This window comes from Typopeltis vanoorti, chromosome 23 (genome assembly GCF_054136105.1).
Source record: "Typopeltis vanoorti isolate ZY-2024b chromosome 23, IOZ_Tvanoo_1.0, whole genome shotgun sequence".
NCBI classification, from domain to species: domain Eukaryota; kingdom Metazoa; phylum Arthropoda; class Arachnida; order Uropygi; family Thelyphonidae; genus Typopeltis; species Typopeltis vanoorti.
This window is the reverse complement of record NC_143571.1, coordinates 64,901,039-64,925,786: the sequence shown is the minus strand read 5'-3', so window position 1 is coordinate 64,925,786 and position 24,748 is coordinate 64,901,039. Positions and strand designations below refer to the sequence as shown.

The window sequence follows — 24,748 nt, the reverse complement described above, 5'->3', positions numbered from 1 at the left end:
CTAGGGTGAATTTGATTCTGGGGTGTTGGTTGTTTAAGTGTGTTAAGAAGGAGAGGAGTGCATCGGAACCATGTGGCCAAATAGAGAACACATCATCAACATAGCAAAGCCAAATGGTTGGTTTTTGTGGGGCAGAATTTAAGGTTTTCTCTTCAAAAGTCTCCATATAAAAGTTGGCCAAGGGTGGGGAGAGTGGAGAACCCATGGCTGTCCCCTCTATTTGTTTGTAGAATTTTCCTTGCCAAACAAAATAGCCTGAGTTCATTGTGAACTGAAATAGGGCTGTGATATCGGGAGGAAATTAGCTTGGATTAGCTCTAAGGATTCTCTGAGTGGGACATTTGTGAATTAGGAGGAGACATCAAAACTGACCATTATGTCAGTGTGTTTGAGTGTAAGGTTTTCTATAAGAAAAAAAAATTTGAAAATTTAAAAAAAGAACTCTGTCTCTAAACCACAATTTCCTACTGAAACGGTAGTCAACCTTTCATCATTTAGCGTGAAACCTGAAGCACTCGATGCCCTCGCATGTGGCCACAACTTCGGCATTGCGCCCAGAAGAATACCTGCTGAAGATATTATGATACGAAATGAACGCGGGATATGACACCTTCTACACCATGTCGCCAATGATATTAGACTTCCTGTGGCTTGCGTTCTGACCAAAGCTAAACCACCAAAAGCCAACATGCCCAGTAAGGAAATTAAATCTCTACTAGAATTAAAGAAAAACAAGAAAATAATAATCACCAAAGCTGATAAAGGGAACGCCACAGTATTGCTTAACCAAAAGGATTACACAAGTAAGCTGAAAGCTCTATTGTTAGATCGGGCTACTTACCTCCCTATCGAGTACAATCCCACTAACTCACAAATTAGAAAACTCCACAGGCTCCTTAAGAAGGTCACTTCTTGGCCTGTGGAAATCACTAACAAATTAAAACCATTTAACCCCCCCCATATTTATGGACTCCCAAAAATACATAAGGAAAATGTGCCAGCCATTATGTCCCATAGTGGATGGCATTGATTCCGCCACATACAAACTAGCTAAACATTTGGCCAAAGCTATCTCTCACACTATACTGGCAACACACCTTCACACATAAAAAAAACTCAGCCCACTTCAAAGCCAGCATAGAAAACCTTACACTCAAACACACTGACATAATGGTCAGTTTTGATGTCTCCTCCTTATTCACAAATGTCCCACTCAAAGAATCCTTAGAGCTAATCCAAGCTAATTTCCTCCCGATATCACAGCCCTATTTCAGTTCACAATGAACTCAGGCTATTTTGTTTGGCCAGGAAAATTCTACAAACAAATAGAGGGGACAGCCATGGGTTCTCCACTCTCCCCACCCTTGGCCAACTTTTATATGGAGACTTTTGAAGATAAAGCCTTAAACTCTGCCCCACAAAAACCAACCATTTGGCTTCGCTATGTTGATGATGCGTTCGCTATTTGGCCACATGGTTCTGATGCACTCCTCTCCTTCTTAACACACTTAAACAACCAACAACCCAGAATCAAATTCACCCTGGAAGAGGGGGAAAAAAAAAAACAACTGCCTTCCTTTCTTAGACACACTAGTCACCCGCCAGCCTGATGGAACCTTGGTTTTCTCAGTGTATAGAAAACCCACCCACACAGGCAGACACATTCATCAACAATCCCACCACTCCTCCTCGCAACAATATGGAGTCATTAAGACACTACACAACAGGGCTAAACTTATCTGTTCAAATGACAATGCCCTAACCACAGAACTAAACCACATTCTCAACACTTTCCCAGCCAATGGCTACCCCCCCCCCAAATATCCAAAAAAAAACATTGAAACCAGTAAACCACAACCCCCCCCCCTCACAACAAGGATTACTCTAAATCTATCACCATACCCTATATCCGAGCACCTCGGAAAAAATTACAAAAATCCTAAAAAAAAACATGACTTAACTTCTTGTTACAGACCATATAAAAAATTGGCATTCCTTATTTGCTCTACTAAAGACCCCCCCCCCTCCCCCAGACCTACCTGATGTATACCAGCTCCCTTGCAGCTGTAAGCTGTCCTACTTTGGCCAAACAGGCAGGACAGAAAATATCAGAATTTCAGAACACAAGGACTACATCCGGTTTCACCAAAACAGCCACTCTGGTCTTGCTGACCATGCGCTGCATACCTGCCATAGAATATGGTGGAAGAAAGCCACGATAATACACCGTAGTAAATACAAATATGAAAGGCTTTTCATGGCATCAGCTTCAGCCCTAAGAAGCAATCCAAACCTCAACAAATTTGGCTGCATGAGACTGCCTCAAATTTGGGAAACCTACATCAGAAGACCTTCAGCCCAATCACCCAAGAATACCAACATTGCCTGCTAAGGGACACCATCAGGACTTGAGAAATAATAGCTTCCTGCTTCTTCCTCACTTACTGTTTGTTGTGCCTGCGTGCACGTGTCTTGTTCTTAAGTTCCTTGAAAATGGCAACATGATGTTGCCGAAATATTGAAGTATATTAAAATTTATTTTAATGTATATCCTAGTTTACGTTGTAATTTCCTTAAATTATTTAGTAAAAAAAAAAAAAAATCACATAATTTCCTGATTTATAATAATCAGAAAATATAAATGAGAAAAAAAAAATTGCTAATTTATAATAATTACAATTTAATTTTGGTATCGGAAAATTGAAAGTTATCTGGTACAATTACTTTGGAAAAATAAGGAATTAAAACAAAAAAGAAATGGCGGCAGCTGTATTACCTGGCAGGTTTTTTTTTTTTGTGTGGAGGGAGATAGTTTGGGGGAGGTAAGCCATAACCAGCTAACCTTAAAATTGTATTTAGCCATCATAGGCTAAATACAATTTTAAATCTATTATGAAAAATTTGGAAATGAAATTTCACTTTTGATGCAAACTAAACATTTTTTGAATGATAATATTGTTACTTCAAAACTGAAGCATAATATCTAAACTAGCAGAAAATATGTACATAACAGTTTACTTCATAGCAGCAGTTGATTTCAATTTGTAATGTGCGATTCACGGAACCAAGAAATTTGAAGTGCAAAGAACTGTAGATTACGTTATAAAGATTATACATTACAGTGACATGATTCAAGATTTATGAATAGGTCTCTATAAAGCAAAATCGTAAAAGTGCCAACCTTCATGGAATGTGTGAACTAAGATTCTGAATAAAAAAATAAAACTTAATTTGGAACAGACAGGGGCTGTATTTTGTTTAAGATTCAGATTTTTATTAATTTAGAAAATAATTGTTTGAAAAAAATAATTATCTTGAATCAAGTCCTGGGAGAATAAAATGTATTGGCATTTAATATAATTAGCAAAAAAATTGATAATTATATTGGTCTTCGAAGGTGATACAATCTTTAAGTGAAGAAAGTATGAAAGGATCTCTTATTTTTCAATGGCACTAAAAACTATAATTATACGATAAAAGAAGTAGAAAAAATAAATATAACTTGTAGGTATTTAGTCTAATATAACTAAGATTCCAGTTACCAAGCAAACAGCAAGCAACTGCGTTTCTTGCCATATGTAACTGAATGGAGCTATGTACACAAGTTAATTGGTTAAGTGTTCTCAGCGTGAAGGATTATCGTGCCTTGTAATGGACATGACAGCCAAATTGCACTTCTTATCCATGTTCTTTCAATAGATAGTATGAATCGATCCAGGTTTTGCTGGACGTATATATACGTCCAAGTTGGTAGGGAGGTTAAGATAGGATATTGAAATTCTTTTCGCCATGGATGGTAAATATCAATAATTTTTCATCAGATGAAAAAGGGAACCAGAAGGACAGATCACATGAGTTCTATGTACATCTTGAGGGTGTCTTCTGTGATGAATGATGGTGTGAGGACAAGTAAAGGTTGAATTCCAATAAACTGAAAATTCAACATGACCTGTAGGATTTTGAATTATTAAGATATCCAAAAAAGGGTAGATGGTTATTAGATTCACGTTCAATAGTGAACTTGATACAGAAGTGCAAAGAGTTTATTTTCTCCAGGAACTAAAGTAATTCTGACCACAAGTGGGACCAGACTGCAAATATATCATCAACAAAATGTAACTATAAATGAGGTTGAGGCAATTTGGTGTCAAACAGTTGATTTTCTAGCTGCTCCATGAAATAGTCAGCCAAAGCTAGTAAGATACAATTGCCCATTGCTATTCCTTCAATCTGTTTAAATAACTTATTATGCCTTGTAAAAGAGCCTGCATTGATGGTGAATTTAAACAGGCTAACAATGTCTTCTGGGAAATCAGAGATTACAAAAACTGAAGGCTCATGTAGTGGTATGTTCGTGAATAGATAGACTACATCAAACAAAACCATAATGTTGTTATTAGACAGAGACAGATCTTTAATTTTTTTTTTTTTAAAGTCAAGGCTGTTTTTAATATCAGTTAGTGTAACCAATGAAATTCTGAAGATGTCAAGAAAGATGTTTTGCAAGGTAGTGGGAGAGCCAATACAATGAGAGCTGATGTGAAAAGAATTTCAATACTCCACCTTAAAACACCCTTTGAACGCATAGCATGGATTCTTCACATATTTAATTTATACACTTCCTTCTAACCAGCTCTGAAACTTTCTTCCTTCTTACCAACTGTAAATGAGACATTACTGCTTCTTTCACTCTCTTTCCTTACCAGGAGGTTTGTCAGGTACCCTGCTTGCGTCATCTTTGCTATTTTGGTCATTCTGCTTTGATCAGAATCAAAGAACATCAAGTGTTATGTTACATTTTTGGAATCCAAAAAATCTGGACTTGTTTCTCATGTTATTGATACTAGGCATAGTTCTTTGAAACCAAGCAAAGATTCTTCATTCTGGCAAGTTCAAATTTGATTGTCTTTTCCTTGAAACATGTGAAATGCTACGAAATCATCCAAACCTTAGCTGCTCAGATTGTATGCCAATCTCATTATGGGAAATAATTACTATTAATTGTTCATATTGTTTTTTTTTAATTATTATTTATCTGCAAAACTATTACAATTGTTCCTTTGAACTCTAATAGTATAAACATATCATAATGGCTGCAGCTGAGACAAGCGCTAGTAATCACATGCTTTGACTCATTCTTATGTGTTTTGAATTTAGTTACTAGTCTGTCTCTCCCTGATGATGTCCACATAATAGATGAAATATATTGGAGTTCTTGAATAAAATTCTATATATATATTTTTTTTATTTATTTATTTATTTATTTTTTTTTTTTTTACGTGTAAGCTGTGAAAGTTTCTATAAATAAGATGAGATATTTAGATGGATTTGGTATATGCCAGGAAATGTGGAGAGCAAGAGAACGGCTATCGTTATGGTGAGATAGCATTAGAGAATAAGAATAAATTTGAGTTCTTGAGGGACAACTATCTCAGGCAATATGTAACAGAGGATATACAAGGGTTAAGAGTCTCAGATCTGACATTGTAGCCAGTCACGAGAATCTCTATGAGGAAAGGACACATGTGTAAATAGAAGGCCAATGATTACAGAAGCTTAGGAGATAAATAGGAGCTGGGGGTGGGAAGAAGATTAAGAGATATTCAACAGCAGCAGTGTCTAAGCATATTCCAAAAGTCAAAAGGCTAAACAAGGTAGGAGCAAAATGAACGAACAGAAGAGATTAACATGCAATCTGGAAAAATAAGGTTCTATGAAAGCAGCACGAAATGAAGGATAATAATCACGTACATCAGAGATAAAAAGAGCAGGATAGGAGTTGATATTAGATAATGAAAACAAACAAAATCCTATCAAGTTCTTTCAATATATGGCAAGTAGAAAAAATAACGATTTTTCTCCTTCAAGAGGTGGAGGGGGAATATTCACTGAACCTTAATAGGCAATTGAGAGAAAGAAGGGAATGATGGACAGAGATTCTACAATAGCATGCTCATAGTTATGAAACTGAGCATGTTGCATATTAAACTAATACAGGAAGCACACCATCAAAACTTAAGGGATAAACTACATTTCAGAGGAAAAATATTCATTAATTTCTCAATATTTCTATCCAGGAGGTTACTGTCCTTAGGATCATACACACATATCCACATCTACCAAATAAAACAAGCCAACAGAAGCTAATTTTACAAATTATTACAACAGATCATTAGGCTGACATCTGACACATACACAAAATTATGCTGACCTGGTTGAACAAGTGGTTAGTACTTGTTCTCCAACCAACAGATTGCAGATTCAAATAGCACTATAGATGTGGATGTTTGTCTTTAGGTATCAATTAAATTTTGTTCAGCGTGAGACCACAGCCCTGCTTACTAGAGGTCCGAAGTGATTTGAAGAAGATTTTATATTTATTTTACTAGATTATGTAAAAAGTACTCTTGGTTCGTCCATGGTACTAATGTACTATAAGTTTACAACTATAAGTTAAAAAACTTGCCCTTTCATGGGCATGTTTTTTTTTTTTAATGTGAGAATCCCATAAAAAAAAAAAGGTGTCAAGATGCCAGGAATATTGTAACCTATCTGTAAAATTCATTTCTGTTAGCTTCCTAGTCATCCTTATGCTATGCTGTTTTACTCTAAGTCAGTGTTTCTAAAAGTGTGGTACCTGTACCCCTGGGGATACAGGAAAGGTCTTCAGGGGGTACGTGGCAATTTTCGGCTATGCCTCATTAACGCATGGAATCATTATTAAGAAAAAAAGGTATTTTAAACGTATATATTTCTCAATAAATTATATATTATGTATGAATAATCCTACTCAAAGTGTGAAAACTGCTTCATTTGAATAGTTTGCAAATTCACAGGCGATCACTTGTGAATCTTTGTTCAGCTTCATATATGAACATACATTGCGAGCCTGCAACAATACGAAGAGCATACGATAACGACTGATAAAGTAATTATATTATTATTATTTCGGGCAACTCCAAGGAGTCAACAGACTCATCGAGGGAGGCCCTAACATCAAGTCAAGAACAACTATTCGACATTCACACAGTATCTATCATACCTCGCCTTGAACTCATTCATGGTCATAGCACCCACAACAGACTCTGGCAGCTTATTCCACTCATTTACCACTCTCCAATTAAAAAACCTAGCTCTAACACCCTTGTTAACCACATTCTTGCCCAGCTTCCATGTATGGCCCCTAGTCCTCCCACCACTAGTCCTATTCTCAAAAATATCTTCTGGATTGATCTTATAGAAACCCTTCAGTAATTTGAATGTCTCAATCATATCACCCCTTTTCCACCCATCAACCAATTTTTGCAACCCACAAATCTTCAATCTGTTCTCATAAGGTTCATTCCACAGACCTGCCACCATCTTGGTCACTCGTCTCTGGATCCTCTCTACCTCCTCCCCATCAAGAAGAAACCCTGGTGCCCATATCTGGGTACAGTAGTCCAGATGGGGTCTTATCAGGGCTCGATATAGAGGAACAATAACTTGTTTGTCTCTGCTTGTTAACGTATTTTTCAGTAACCAAGTGATTTGATGAGCTGATTTAGCCACTTTTGCAATGTGCCTCCTAAACTTCAACTCTCTATCTACCAACACTCCCAAATCCCTGGCCTCAATCTCCTGGAGTACAGTTCCACCAATGTGATATACTGCTGCTAATCTTTTCACTCCAAAATGCATAACCTTAAACTTTACCACATTAAACTGACATCCATTTTCCCTAGCCCAGTCCTCCAAACAATCCAAATCATCCTGAAAAATTTTGACATCTTGTGCACTCACAATTGCTCTACCCAACTTTGCATCATCAGAAAACAAGTGAACACTTCCTCTCAGATCCTTTCCTATATTGTTAATGAACAAATTGAAAAGTAGTGGTCCAAGAACAGAACCCTGCGGCACACCACTAGTCCCAGGCCGTCTTTTGGACTCTGCTTCTGAATAAACCACTCTCTGGTATCTTTCCATCAACCACTCTCCTATCCATCTCACCAATCCTATATCCATCCCCATCTGCTCCAGTTTACTGATCAGAGTTCCATGTGGTATCCTGTCAAAGGCCTTGGCAAGGTCCAGTAGAATCACTGTAAACCCATTACCCTTAACCAGTTCAGCCGTCACCGTGTTATAAAACATGAGCAAGTTACTGAGGCATGATCTACCCTTCACAAAACCATGTTGCCCCCCATACACTATCCCATTTTCATCTATCCAATCTGTATTCTTCTCTTGACTAGTTTCTCCAAGACCTTGACAACGATTCCTGATATTCTAATCGGTCGGTAGTTTACAACAGTAGTCTTGGAACCTCCTTTATGCAGTGGAACTATTTTCCCCTCTTTCCACACCCTCGGGACTAACCCAGACCCTGAGACTCAGATTAAACAAAATGATCAAGGGTACCGACAATTCGTTAGTCGCTTCATGTACGACACAAGCTGGTATACCATCCAATCCCACAGATGTATCGACATTGAGGTTTTGCAATAGACTACTCACCTCCACCTCATTCACCACAATTCCTGTATAATCTATCAGTTCATTCAATTCTGCAATGTCACCACCTGGATGATATACTTTTGCAAAGTGCTCACTCAGTAATTCAACTATATCAACTGATTCGGTTACCTCCCTACCATCGGCATTCTTTAAAATCATTCTGCCATATACATTTTTCCTTTTACTTGCAACATATCAAAAAAACTGTTTAGCATTCTCTTTAGCTGCATGGCCAATGTTCTTTCGTAATCCTTTTTTGCTCTTCTTACCACACTCGTTACCCTTCTGGCCTTTGCAGCTCAAGCTTAATGGTGTTATTCATCCATTTAACTCCTACTTGATTTATTATTCAGACTCTAGGTATACAGTCAGCCATTGCTTCATACAAACACTTTTTAACCGCCTCCCATGCACTGTCAACTTCTAGCCTTTGCAGTTGTACATGCCATGGCACTGCACCAATCAATCTCCTAAGCTCGTCATACTTACCAGCCCGATAATTTCACATGTACCCTGTCTTAATTGTATATTCCACACCTTTAGCCACCTCCCAAGTCAAGACCCCATGATCACTCTCCCCAATTGGTGGCAACGTGGTCATATTCGTTACAGCAAATTCTCAGATGCAATTACTAGGTCAAGCACTCTCTGATCCCTAGTATTATCCATTACATGCTGTCACAGATAGTTATCCCTTAATAACCACATAAAATCCAATTCCTTCCTCCCATGTGTCCTCTCCTCCTTCCAATCAATGTTACCATAGTTGAAATCTGCCACAATAATTACCCTCCTTCCACTCATTTCTTCTATTTGCTTATGCATACTATCTCCACCATCTATTCCATCACCTGGTTTATAGCAGCACCCAGCTGTATATTTTGTTCTGCTAATTTCAATCTCACACCAAATAGCCTGAAATGTGCTCTTGTCTCTATCCTGCAGTTCCACTTCTATTCTCCTTGGCTGTAGCTCATCCGCTATCATCAATAACACACCTCCTCCCATTTTATTCTCCCTGTCTCTCCTGAACACACCATACCCCTCACATTCAATCCCACCAGCTGTGTCATCTTCTGTCAGCCATGTTTCACTAATGCCAATAACCTGTGGTCTGGAAGTGCCAACCAAGGCCAAAAATTCTTCCCTCTTGTTCCTAATACTTCTGGCATTTGTATACATGAATTGCAGAAGCCGATTTGTCCCATTCCTATTTTGATGCCTTATACTAACTATCCCATTCTGATTCATGGTCTTTCCTACTTGCTTGGGCATATTACACACTCAACTGTCTCCCTAAAATCTGCATATCTACTCCCCCCCCTTTAATAACTCTAGTTTCCCTGGTTCTGTACATTCACTTCCACTACATTCGACAACACCTTTTCAAGTCTCAGTATACCAAATCCATTCAAATGTAAACCATCCATTTTATATAACTCCTTTCGCCCATCGAACTCATTCCACACATCCACAAATTCCACACCACTCAAACATAATTCACGCATAAAGTCATTGGCAATTATGGCTCTCCTTCTATACTTCACTGTCATACCTTAGCAACAGACTCGCTATCCAAACTCTCTCACTCTTTTCTTTTGCTACCTCAAGCAATTCCTTCACATCCTCACTCATAGCCTTTTTGTTTCGTTTCAAATTTTGTACCTGCAACCACTATCAATTCCAATTCCTTCACCCGCTGTTTTTGCATTCTAATCGACTCACTGACATTCTTTACGTTCGCACCGGGTTGGTACGATTTTGTTAAACTCTCAACTAACACACCTCTTACTAAGGAATCCCCATACAACACACGCTCTTTCATTTTGTTTACACTCACTTTCATACCCTTGATTTTTCTATCATACTTTTGCCGATTATTAGTCGGTATGCTTGTTAAAGATTTTTGCCAACGCTCCAGCTGTTGATTTACTCTTATGTATCTATCTGCGTAATAGTGCTATTTCACTCATTGCGTCAGTGTCATCATTTTTATTCTCCGATGATTCATTCAATTGTTCTGTATGCTTAACTTCATTCTCTCTTTCAACGCCACTCTCACAGCTATCAGGTACTACCTCGCAAATATCATCATTCATACCTCGAATATTGCTGTTATCTAGATTGTTATCATGTTCGACAACGATATTACTCACACGACCTGAAACACTCTTTAAATCCTATCATTCTTTACACTTTTTGCACACATTCACTCCACTATCGTTGTTTAACCAGACTCCAACCGCTCTCTGCAATGCATACATTTCACAAACGGTACACTGAATCAAGTCTTTTATGTTAAGAATTTCAGACAAATATGATGATCTGGATGCCATCTTTGTATTCCTCTTTATGGGAGCCATGTGCACAGATAATCGTATCTATCAATTTACTTATTAAAATACTCGAAAAACACGCAAAAATGATCCACACACGTTAATATACTAAAAGTAAACAATACTATGCAAATTCATCAATTTTTACTCAAAATATCACTTATCTGGTCAGAAGCTATCCTCATCAGATAATAATCAATGTGCTTCATTATTTGATCATATTACAAATTTGTTGTTAATTAAAATAACGATTGATAGGTTTGTACTACTTTTACTGCGATATAATTCCTTTAATAATGTACAGAAGTTATAATATCTATAATAAATATTATAATTTTTTTCAAATACAGAATGAATTTCCTGAATTAACAGATAAAGCTGTAAAGTGCATTTTTCCATTTCCAAGTTTGTATCTGTGTGAAGTTGGATTTTCAGCCCTTGTATATATTAAGAAGAGGAACCACATTATAGATATCAAACCGCATCCGAGATTAAAATTAATAACTATAGAGCCAAATTTTGCTGAAATTTTATCCTGCCATAAGAAATTTCACTCCTTTCATTGATGATAAATTATTTAAATTAAGTAAAAATTTATAGTATCTTTATAAATTTTGTTCTATTAAAAATAAATTATATTTTTTGTTTACATGTACATCTAAATTCAAATAAAATAGACATTTACAATGAAATATACTTTATTTATTTATTATTATTATAAATAAAATACGGATATCTGAAGTTTGAGAAACACTGCTCTAAGAGATAGGAGAGAATGAAAAAAATATATATACGAATGAGAAAATAATACTTGATAGTGTGGAAGGCGTGAGTGACTGAAAGTTTAGGAGATGGTTTTGTTTGGAAGAGTGAATTTAGATTAAGAGCGACTGATCTGCAGAGGGAGATAGATGAGTTGAAAGAGGAGGTGGAATGTCTTGTGAATGACAGCGGAAGTATGAAAGATAAGATTAGGAGAATGGAAGAGATAAATGCAAGCCGAATCAAAGTATGGGAAAGAGAGAATTTTGGGAGCGTTAGAAGAGGAGAGAAAGGAAACAGTAGAAGAGAGGGAATGAGTGAGAGGTATGGGGGTGCTAGAAGAGGAGAGAATGGAAACAGTAGGAGAGATGGAATGAGAGAGAGGTATGGGAATGCTAGAAGACAAGAGGATGGAAACAGTAGGACAGATAGAATGAGAGAGGGATATGGAAGTGCTAGAAGTGGAGAAAATGGAAACAGTTGGAGAGAGGGAATGAGAGAGAGATGTATGGGAGTGTTAGAAGAGGAGAGAATGGAAGCAGTAGTACGAGAGAGAGGTATGGGAATGCTAGAAGAGAGAATAGCAGTAGAGGAGAGGGAATGAGAGAGACCTATGGGAATGAAAGAAGAGGAGAGAGGGAATGGTAAGAGGTATAATGTATGGCGACTCAATGATTCGTGGTGTTCAAGATAGGATGCGTGAGGAGTGTTTGCCAGGAGGAACAATAGAAAGGGTAGCTATGGCAATTAAGAGAGGTGAAAGGGTGGATCAGATGATTGTGATGGTAGGAACAAGTGACTTGAGTGGTAATGCAAGTCGGGCAGCGAGAGATACGAGATTTTTGCTTGAGGATGTACAGAAGAAGACAGAAAGAGGAAAAATAGTGTGCGTGTCGCCTAGGTATGATAATGATGAGCTGAGCAGAAGAGCGGAGATATTGAATGGCATAATAGCTAGAATGTGTGACAAGAGAGGACTGGTATATGTGGATGATTGGAGTGCGTTTGAGGAAAGAGAAGAATTGTATGCGAGAGACGGCTTACATTTGAATGAGGAAGGACGTAGGCATCTGGAGCGATTGCTGTTCTGAACGAGTCAGTGCATCCCAGGGAAGATGATAGCAGGGGTGGCCTCTTGTGGGAATGGATACTTGGGAGAAAGGAGACGACATCAGGTAACACTGAGCCCAGTGGAGTCTAGAAGGAATAATGCTGGGTATAGAAACAATGGCATTTATAAAGATATGTGAAGAGCCAAAGGCTTCAATTCGGCGACATATAACTTGTTTAAGTTAAGGGATATTACATCCCATATAGTTTCTTAGCCGAATAAGAAACTCAAAGAGTTTCGTGCCGAATATAGTAAATACTATATATGAAGTTCGGCGATTCCAAGCGTAAGCAAATACCTGGATACTGCAGCACTGATCCCAAAGGGTAGTGCAAGCTGGGGCAACTCGTAGTAGAGGTGGAGCGAGCTCCGATCACTATTCTTGATATTCTTTATATATAGTTTTTACTATATTTGGCACGAAACTCTGAGTTTCTTATTCGGCTAAGAAACTATATGGGATGTAATATCCCTTAACTTAAACATGGCATTTTTATGCTTTATACTAATGCTAGGAGTATCCGGAATAAGGGAGAAGAATTGGTGGCGCAGATAGCATCAGCCTGGCCAAAAGTTATTGGAATCACTGAGACGTGGTTGACAGAAGGGGATATAATAACATGAATAGAAGTCGCTGGGTACAGCATTTTTCGTCAGGATAGGAGGGGAAAGCGTGGTGGTGGGGTACTGCTTATGAAAAGTGATGACCTATGTCCTCTAAGAGGAGGCTTTGGAAGGAAGTGAGACAAATGATTTTGAGAGCATATGGTGTGAGGTAGAGGTAGGCAAGACAGGATATTTAGTGAGGTGTTGCTACAAACCCAGGAGCACAGAGGATGGGGACCAGGAGATGTTCAGACAGTTAAATTTGGCAAGTGCAAGAAGAATGATTGTTATGGGAGATTTTAACTACAGTAGTATAAACTGGAGACAGGAAGATGCATGTAGCAATAGGGGAATGGAATTTCTAGAATTCTTGAGGGACAAATGTCTTAGGCAACATGTAACAGAGGGAACAAGAGGTTCAAGAGTTCAGGAGTTGGTTACAGCATCAGAAGAGTTGATAATAACTAAGATGACATCTCTCCCACCAGTTGGAGAGAGTGACCATATGGTTTTCACTTGGAAAATGAATAGACATGCAGGAGTATCAAAGAGATGGGAACTTATGTGTATAAAGCAGGTGATTATAATAGTCTTAGACGTCAAGTTCGGGAAGTTTTATGGAGGGAGGAATTGGAAGGCCGGGATATCATTAGTGCATGGGATATGAAAGAATATTTGTTAGCAGCAATGGTAAGTTGTATACCACGAGTGAAGAACAATTTGGAGTAAAGTGGATGACAAACAATATTAAACAGGAATTGCATGCGAAAAAGAGGCTATGGAAGAGATAGAAGGAGACAGGTGAAGAGAAGATGCATGAAGAATATAAGACACAAGCCAGAAGAGTGACTAGTTTGGTAAGGAAAGCGAAACTGGAATATGAGAGGAGATTGGCCCTAAGATCCAAAGAAAATTCTAGGGAATTTTTTAGCTATGTGGCCAGTAGGAGGAGAAATGACTGTGGAAGAATGATATTCTGGGATAAAAATGGGAATAGAGTGACTGACGCACAGGACATAGTGGAATTGTTCAATGAACACTTTATTGGAGTATTTCATCCTAGAGGAGTCAGTTTTAATGCTAGAGGGATAGGACTGGTACGAGGTCTGGAGGTACAGGAGGAAAGTGTGTTTCAGATATGAGTACTCTGGATGTCAGTAAAGCTGTGGGACTGGATGGTATTTCGCCACAAGTTTTGAGAGAATGTGCTAGGGAATTGACAGTACCTTTAACGTGGCTTTTCAATGAAAGTCTGGCTTTGGCAAAGGTGCCCAGGGAATGGAAGGAAGGTAAGATAGTGCCATTGCATAAGGGTGGTAACAGACTGGAAGTGTCTAATTATAGGCCAGTCTGTGTGTCATCAGTAGTTGTTAAGATCTTGGAGAAAGTAGTGAAGGACCATGTACAGCATTGGGCAGATGAGGGTAATGTTATCTGTGAGAATCAACATGGATTTGTGAAAGGACGCTCTTGTTTTAGCAATATGCTAGCCTTTTATAATAAAGTTACAAGAACATTAGATGAGGGAAAGGCATGTACTGCAATTTTCTTAGACTTGGCGAAGGCATTTGACAGGGTGCCACATGATAAGCTGATATTTAAGTTGCAGCACATGGGTCTGGATGTCAGATTGGTCAACTGGATTCAGGATTGGCTGTCTGATAGTATCAGAGAGTTGTGTATGGTGGAGCAGTTTCAAGGAGGCAGAGGGTTAAAAGTGGGGTCCCACAGGGCTCAGTACTAGGAGGTGTATTGTTTAACCTTTATATCAATGACATTGCCAGTGGATTGCAAGGGGATATTCAGTTGTTTGTGGATGATGCGAAGCTAGGAAGGATTATTAGTAATAGTGTAGATGTGGTAACCCTGCATGAGGATTGGAATAAGCTAGATAGATGGGTAGATGAATGGGGTTGTCAGTTTAATGCCGCAAAATGCAAGGTCGAGGTTTGGGAAACATCGATGGGATGCTGCATACTCTATGGGAGGAGTTATACTGGAGGAAGTAGGGGAGACAAGAGATCTGCGGTTGATGACTGATAGAAACCTGAAATTTAGGGGACATATTGCAAAGGTGGTGAAGGTAACACAGAGGATTGCTGCAATTATGAGAAGGACACTGACCTGCAGAGATAAAAGGGTTATCATTCCGTTGTATAAGTCTCTAATCAGACCACACTTAGACTATTGTTCTCAGATTTGGTCCCCAGGATTTGAAGGGGATAAATTAACTGTGGAAAGGATACAAAGACGGATGACAAAGATGGTTTCAGGACTGTAGAAGAACTCTGTAGTTCACATTCCCTCAGCTGAGGGAATGTGGACTACAGAGTTTGTTGGATAGAAGGAGGAGAGGTGATATGATTGAGACTTTTAAACTGTTGAGAGGTGGTTACAGGGTTGACACTTAGGAGTTCTTTCGCTTGGTTGAACAGCGGGAAGGAGTGATGAGAAGAGGCCATCCCTGGAAGTTACGAAAGGAAACTGTGAGCAAGAGGGTGAGGAGTGGTTTCTTTGCGTGGAGGGTGGTTGAACCGTGGAATGCATTGCCTGATGGAGTGGTGAGAGCGAGAACAGGCAATGAGTTTAAGGAGTGGTATGATAGACTTTGTGTTTCTTAAGGGGGACCTCCACTCGATGAATCTTGACAGACTTTATGTTCTTAGGAAAGACCTCCCACGAACAGTCTTTTGACTCCATGGAGGCCTGAATAATAATAATATTAAGTATTACATGAAGTGTGTGCATGCATATAAACACACAAGAACTCCTAAGGAAAATCCTTATAAGTGGTAAGAAATTAATGAACATTATTTTTTTCTAAAACGATTGTTATTATTAACTTTTGGGATATAATGAGAAACATGGAAATACAGTAAATTATCAATTTCATTGATCAGTATTCTAATCAATAAAAATTTACTGTGTTTGCTAATTATGTCTGAGCTCACAGTTAACACTTGAAAAAAGGACACAGAGAGAGAGAGAGAGAAAGAAAAAAAATAGAGCCACAAAGTAACCTAGTTTCTCTCCCCAACACAACACACATTGTCCAGTAGTACATAAAAGATGCTGCAGAAAATAACATAGTATGCCAGAAATCTTTCTATGTTATGTAGGTCCTTAAACCAGCAAAACCCTCCAAATGCCACTGGATTTTCTAACCAGCATTCAGGATAGAGTTATTAGAATTAGCCCCGTATGAGACTGGCTAATGCCCTTCAGTTGTAAAGTTCTGATAAACAAACCCAGAGATTATTCCAAATGAAGGGCATCATTGAAACTGACTATTATGGAGGCTCTCGGTATGCCAGAAATACTATATAACAATATTTATACATAAACCTCTAAAAATTACAAAATACTATGCCATTCTCTTAAATAACAACTCCAATATTGATCCTTTTATTATTATTTTTTTAAAAAAAGGAATTTGCTCATTTAAGAATAAATTATTCTCACATACACAAATTACCAGCTAAATTAAAATTAATTTGTTTTAATTTTCAATAAATCATAAATATCTGATTTCTTACCACTCTGGCTAAACTCAAAATTTAAATATTTCAGTATTAAAGGTTTTGGAATCACTGTGCAAAAAATATTCACACAACACAACACACACACACACAGTGTATGTCATGTAATATCTTATACTTATAAGAGAAACTACAAAGGAACTCACATTCATTAAATAGCAGCCTACAAGTGTTGCACTTCTTGTTCTTCCAGCTTTACAATGTACATATACACTGTTTCCTGTATTTACAAACTCTTTAATGAACTGAACACCTCTTGTAAGTTTCTCCTGACTTGGTGCTTGAAATATATCTGTGGTACTAAGCTGAAGAAATCTGACACCTTTCTCAGCCCATTCCTATAATATAAAAATTTCAACTTGAAAAGATATCTTAGCATATATTTTGAGAGTACATTTTAACAGAAAAAAAAAGTAAAGAAATTTTTTTCAAGAATTTAATTAAAGGAGGAAACAACTCAGTATTAGTAATTACACTGCCCAACAAAAAAAAAAAATTTTTTTCTGCTGATTATGATCTGATACTTGTTTTTTTACTAATTTGGGTGCGCTGATTTCAAATATCAAACCCATTTTTCTTTATCACGTCAGGTTTTTCCTCTATGGCATTTTCTTTTTGCTAATTTGTAAGTTTTTGATAGTTTTAAGGAGGCAGTACTATTTCGAGGATCAAAAAAATCGATTTTTTAATATTATTTTCTGAAAGTATGTACTTTTAAAAATCTGTTCCTAACTTTTTATCAAGAAATTCGAAAAATTCCTAAAGATATAGCCTATTATTCAAAGCAGTGCGCAGATCAGAATCGGAGCGCTCACCGCTCTTGCTTGTTAGTAAACGAATAAATGCGCAAGAACCTGCAATGGCACGTACTGGCGCTTTGAATGCGAGAGAGGCCGATAACCAACCTAATACATTTAGGTGATGAAAAGTAGGCGATGACAACTGCCTAAAACAAATGAATGCTATATGCGTCATAGCAGACAAAGAAACGATCGAAATCAGTCAATGGTTAATCGATCGTGAAAGTATGATGAGCGCTTATAATGTTTCAATAAAGTCTCTGGTTTTTTTTTTGTCTTGTTAATTGCATGTTAGTCGGCAGTGAAGAAAATACATCATGTCTACTACTCGAAATTGTGTCAATAGTGTAGATTCCTTCTGCTACATTTGTGGTAGCTTTACTGTTCCCAGTCAAAGGACTAATATCACTGATTTCGTTAAGAAAGTGTACTTTGCATACTTTGACGTAAAAATTGCAGATCAGGACAATTCATGGGCTCCAAATAAAGTGTGCAAGTCATGTGTAGAAAATTTACGACAGTGGAGCAAGGGAAAACGCCAAAAATTAGCTTTTGGCATTCCAATGATTTGGCGTGAACCGAAAAATCATGTAGATGATTGCTATTTTTGTTTAGTTCAGACTTCTGGTTATAATAAGAAGAATAAGAAAAAAATTGTGTCCAAATCTCGACTCAGCAATTCGGCCAGTTGCTCATTCCAATGAAATAGCCGTGCCAATTTATAAAGGACTTCCTTTACTTGAGAACGAGCATGATCGGGATATGCCAGATGTTGATTTAGACAATGAAAATTTAATTTCTAGTTCTGGACCGCAACGTTTTACTCAAGCGGAATTCAATGACTTAGTAAGAGATTTGGGCCTATCAAATGAATCATCGGAATTGTTAGCTTTTTCTCTTGCTGGTATATTTATCAAACCCTTCTCGAAACCAAGTTTCCAGAAGGAAAAATCCTTCTGGAAACTTGGTTTTGAGAAGGATTTTTCCTTCACATGTTAGAATAAGGCCAACTACCTTAGTTTCAGCTGAAATGCTTTTATAAACATTCCTTGCTATCCAGTTTCTTATTATATATTTTTTTTCTTCAAAATTTGTTGTTTTTTATTTGTTTAAACTATTTATTTATTAAAATATATATAAAATAAAAAATATCATCAACATCATCAAATTCCTGCCCATGTACCCCTCAAGGGGTGTACAGGAAATGATAGTACTACATGAAAAATTTACATCATTACTAACTTCCTATCTACAATTTTCCTCCATATCAGCCTGTTACTTGTCAAAACTCAAACATCATCAGATCTTATATTTCTATCGTCTAAGGCACTTTGTACTGTATCAATCCACCTATATCTTGGTGTTACTCTGGGTCATTTTCCTGCCAACCTGGCCTAAAACACTTCTTTTGCTAATCTTTCCTTGCCCATTCTGTTTAAGTGGCCATACCACCTGAGGTTAGCTCTGTTAACACATTCCTGAATGCTGACAATGTCAACATTCAAGTTCTTTCCTAATATCCTCGTATTTAATATGACATTGCCATTGATGCCATCTGTTCATGCCTCTAATCTTTCTCATGACTCTCATATCTGTGGTCTCTAGTCAAGTGTTTTACTTCTGGTCAAGTCTGGGTCAAGTGTTTTACTTCTGACCCAGCTTTCAGATCCATAAGTTAAAATTGGTTTGAACACTGTCTTGTATACAGCTAATTTAGTGTTCTGACTAATTTCTCTCTTATTCCATACGAATTTATTCAATTGACGTCCTACCATACCAGCTTTGGTGATTCTGTTGTTATTTCCCAATTTAATTTACCATCTTCACTAAAAATCGTGCCTAAGTAGCTGAAATGTTTTACTTGTCCCAGGTTCTCCATTGACGACACAGTTGACATTTTCAACAATTCTGCCAATTTTCATTGTCTTTGTCTTTTTATTGCTGACCTTCATATCATATCTATTACAACAGTTATTCAATTTAGTCAGGAAATCTTGCATACTTGTAGCGGATTTATTTAGCAGTATAACATCATCCACATAAAGCAAAGAGCTGACATTAACATCTCCAATTTTGATATCAGGTTTAATACCACTTTCCTTCATAATGTGATCCATATAGATAATGAATAACAGAGGAGATAATGTACATCCTTGTCTCACTCCAGATTAAACATTAAACCATCTTCCTGTACGTCCTTCAATTCTAACTGCTGAATTACAACTCAAATACAGACTAAAGTATTGCTTGATATAATGACCCATTGACACCATATAACCATAGCGTATTGAATAGCTTCTCTCTTGGCACCTTGTCATATGCCTTTTCCAGATCGACAAAACTTAAATACAGATCTTTGTTATCTTCCCATGATTTCTCCACTATTTGTCGTAAACTGAAGATCTGATCCTGACAGCCTCTATTTGGCCTGAATCCAGCTTGTTCTTCACCAAGCTTTTCTTCCACAATTCTTCTCGACTCTTTCTCAAGTATGCTTGCATAAATCTTACCAGGCACACTCAGTAGGAAAATACCCGTGTAATTCTCACATTCATTTTTATTTCCCTTTTTATATATGGGCACTATGAGAGCTCTACTCCAATCATTGGGAATTCGTCCCTCTGTGCAGGACTTCTGAACTATGCAGTGCAGTCACTGTAAGACTTTTATACCACCATACTTTAGCATTTCTGGTCAAATATCATCTACTCCTGCTGCCTTTCCACATTTCAAGCCCTTGATATCTTTTTGTACTTCAAGTATGGATATGTATTCCTGACTGTATGCCTGTTGAGTGTTTTTTACCACTATGCTTTATCACTGCTTGTTTCATTTAACAATTTTTCGAAGTAATTACTCCATACATCAAGGATATCTTTTTCTCCCGTTTTCATGTCACCTTTATCATCTCTAACTCCTTTTACAGCACTCTTTCCTCCATTCCTAAGCTTCTTCAAAAACCTCCAGAATATTTTGCCATCTCCTTGATATTTATTTTCTATGTTCTTGCCAAAGTCCTCAGATGACTTTTGTTTAGCCACTTTACAAAGTGTTCAGCTTTCTTACATTTGTCTCTGTATTCTCGAAGAACACAAGCTGGCTTATTTGCCAGGAACTTTTGATATGCTTTCTTTTTTTCCTTCTTGCGTCTTTAACTTCTTGTGTCCACCATGGAATTCTGATTTTTCTATCCTTGCAGACAACCTCACCACATGCCTCTCTGGTTGAATCAATCAGGGGTTTCTTCAAAATTTGCCACTGAATCTCCAAGGTTTGGTTCCTGTTCTCAAACTCTTTCATTTTTTCTTCAATAATCTTTGTGTATTTTAGTCTACAGTTCACATCTGACAGATGCTCAACTTTTATTCGCTTGAAAACTTTCTTACATGTTATTCTTTTCAATATGAAATTCAATTTCATTCTGCTCAAGACTAAATAGTGATCACTTCCAATTTCAAATCCTCTGTACACTCTTGTGTCCTGCACCAGGGAGAAAACATTACTATCAACGTCAATGAGACTTTTCTTATTCCTTGCCTCTTCTCTCCATGTGAATTTGTGCACATTTTTATGTTGGAACATGGTGTTAGTAATAACTAGTCCATGTCCTGAGCAGATATCCAACAGGTATTTGTCATTATTATTAGCTCTGCTCTTTTCTCCCAACTTTCCCAATATATTTTTGTATGTCTGACAATCATTTCCTACTCTGCTATTAAATCCTCAACAAGGACCAACTTTTCCTTTTTCATTGTGTCAGTTACTTTCTCTAAAGCCTGAAAAAATTTCCTCCACTTCTACCTTAGTAGAACCTTCTGTGGGACCATAGGCACAAATAAGTCTCATTGTCCAGTTCCTCATTCTGATATTTGCCCACATCACTCTACTTGAGACTGCCTGCATTCAAGATTAGCCTCGTATTTAATGTTGAATACTATGGCTACTCCTTTTCCTCAATTGTCATTGCCTGAATATAACATTTTGTATTTATTGTTCAGAAAGATCTCTTCAGTTTTTGTCTTTTTCATTTCAGTCACCCCTATTATGTCGATCTGGTACTTATCTAATTCCTCAGCTAGCTCCATTTCTTTGCCATTTAGGCTTCTTATGTTGATAGTACCGATCTTTAACTCTGATGATGTTAAGTTGGGATTTATTTTCAGATTTGTTCCAGTAGCTGACTTTTCGCTGTTTGCCCTGGTTTCTTGCCAAAAACAACGGGGGCCTTGTTTAACCGGGCAACATCCCAGCTGGCAAGAAATTTTGTCATGTTGTAGCATCATTATGTATTTTGGTTTAACCAATAAGAATACGATTTGGTCGGCTAAATCCCAAATTGCCAGCCCATCCTCGTTCGTTCAGTATCCAAGTAGATACCCAACAGGGTGCACCAGAAGAAGGTGAGGATTGGACATTAGGTCAGAAGCCCTGGTCGGTTCTCTGCATTCCTTTAAAGACTATGTGGAGGTCTCCTCTCAGTTATACAGCTTTGAACCTTAAGCAAAATAAATAATATAATTTACTTAAACTAATTTGTTGTTTTCCAAATTCACTAATTCCTTACTTAATCTTATTACTATTTATTTTTCTACCTTTTAAAGAAGAAATTCTAATTGCATCAGTAGATCTTATTTAAGGCTTTGAATGCCTATTTCTTCAAATATTGATATGTATTCTTGACTGCATTCCTTCTGCTTATTTTTACCATTCCATATTTGCTAATTACTTCATATAATAATTTTTCAGAGTAATTACTCCAGTCATAAAAAATACCCTTATCTTCATTTGTTTAATAATTTTCTTTTTATGGCATTATCTGTTCTGTTCTCACACCATTCAGGGTTTCAATGATCGGGAGATACCAAAATAGAAAAAATATTTATTATTTGATCACAAAACTAGTTTCATTTTCTTAGAAAACTTCAAGTGCATAATGTGAAAAGAGAAATACAAAAATATACATTACAAGAGGCAGGTATAAATTAACTTGTAAACGTATTGCTGACATTTGAAGCCATTCTGGATGCCATAGTATTGTTAGGTACATTCATATGCGCCAAAGTTGGATAGCTAAGGGCCGGATTGAGAACAATTTCTGTTGATTCCACAATTCTTCTCTCAATTTCATCATAGCATTTAAAATGTTTTCTAATTTGTTTGAGATCACTGGATGAATGACAGAATCTTCCTCGTTAGGGCAAGCAGAATTAATAACATGATTAGATAGTGCACTGTAGCCACTGCACTATCTATATGTAATATATAGAATATCCCTCACATGTTTCTTCCATACACAACTCAAAGGATTACTCTGACTGACCAAAATACGACACATTGCAGTTACACCAAAGATGATAAACTCCTGGATACTTTGGCTGTCATGTTTCAGTTTAGGTGTACTGAGTAAGGAACAGAGTTTGGATAGAAAAGTAAAAAGAAGTGCGGATTTAAAATTTCTTTAGCTAGTTTTGGTGAAATAGAGCTGATATGTGGTAGAGATATAAAGCCTTTTATATCAGTACTATCTTCAGTATGGTAAGCAGGTGGATTAAAATATAGCTTACAAACAGTCTGTTTAAGATAGCCATTTTCTGAAAGGTTGTACAAAGAAACTGTAGTTCTTTGGTAATTTCTTCTTCACTCACTCAGGATGAAACAAGCATGTTTACCAAAAGTAGAAATGATGCCAAGCTTTTGGGGCAGATGATGTGACTGCATGAAGGTATCAGTTAGTATGTATAGGTTTTCTGTAAATAGAGATCTTCAGTTTTTCTGATACATGAGCGAGTTTTACATCCAGGAATGGGAGAGAATTGTTAACTTCCAATTCTGAAGTAAACTGTATTCTTGGGTGTTGATTTTTGAGATGGTTCAGAAACTTTTTTTAAAAGAATCTGGTCCATGACTCCAAATTAAGAAAATATCATCAATATAACTTTTCTATACCCTTGACTTAAATGGGAAGAGATTGATTGCTTTTTCCTCAAAGTTTTCTAATTATAAATGTGCTAATTACAGAAGATAATGGGTTGCATATTGCCAAGTCGAAGTTCTGTTTGTAAATAGCATTTTTAAAAATAATGAAAATTATGGTTACTCAGTGAGTCAGAAGTGATAACTTTTTTGATAACTTATCTTTTAAAATAATTAAAACTTCTTCTGTAGGCACATTAGTAAAGAGGGAAATAACATTGAAACAAAATGTTCTGAATTCTTGATAAAGGAGGCTGTCGAGCCTGTTAAACTTTTTAAAACCTTGGCCAAATGTTTGAAAGCGTGTATATGGGAAAATCGATGCCTTCTAAGATGGGTCTTAGTAGAGTGTGTTTCTTATGTATTTTAGACAAGCCATAAAATCAGGAGATAAGAGGATGAAGTGAACAAAGAGATAATCTTAAGTATCTAAGAAATTCTGTAGTAGTTTTCAGGAGATTGTTAGTATGATAATGAAGTTCACAAGTTGGATCCTTTTCAAGAATTGAGTAGGCGTTTGTTTGTTTGTAGAAGTTGTAACATTTTGTTGTTGTACTTTTCAGTATCTAGGGTGACAGTTGCATTACATTTGTCTGCAGGGAGAATTATAATATCCTTACCCTTCTGCAGGTTTTGCACAGCTTGACATTCTGCAAGAGAAACATTATCTATTGGGAGTTTTGCACTGTTAATCCATCCTCACATCCTACCATATGAGGATGGATTCTATACATCTTCACAATTCATTAATTCAACCTGGCTTCTTCAGGTTGAAGTAATGAACAATCCCACCAATATAACATGACACTGGATATCTAATCATGCTGAAGTGAATGACTTTACATTTACTGGCGTTGAACAGACATTCATTTTCCCCTGCTCCACAATTCCAACCTATTCAGCAAGTACTGCATATCAGTAGCATCCTGATTACCTTACTTATATCTTTGTATCATAAGCATATGTCACCTGTCAAATCCTTCCCAGTGTTATTAATGTAAAGAGTGAATAACAGTGTACCAAGGACTGATCCTTGTGGTACATGAGTGGTTACCTGAAATCTTGCAGATTCACATCCCCTGTATACCACTTTTTAATATCTGTCAGTCAGTCATCCTCTTA

At 37.1% G+C, this 24,748-nt stretch overlaps 1 protein-coding gene across 1 annotated transcript in view; it reads right to left on the bottom strand.

Annotated features, from left to right (window-relative positions):
• The window catches only part of PTPMT1 (protein tyrosine phosphatase, mitochondrial 1), a 71,508-nt gene that overhangs the window by 18,555 nt on the left and 28,205 nt on the right, over nt 1-24,748 (bottom strand). Inside the window, exon 3 of the mRNA XM_090412921.1 lies at nt 17,000-17,191. Within this exon, the coding sequence (XP_090269047.1) occupies nt 17,000-17,191 (192 nt within the window). The remainder of the gene's footprint in view (nt 1-16,999; nt 17,192-24,748) is intronic.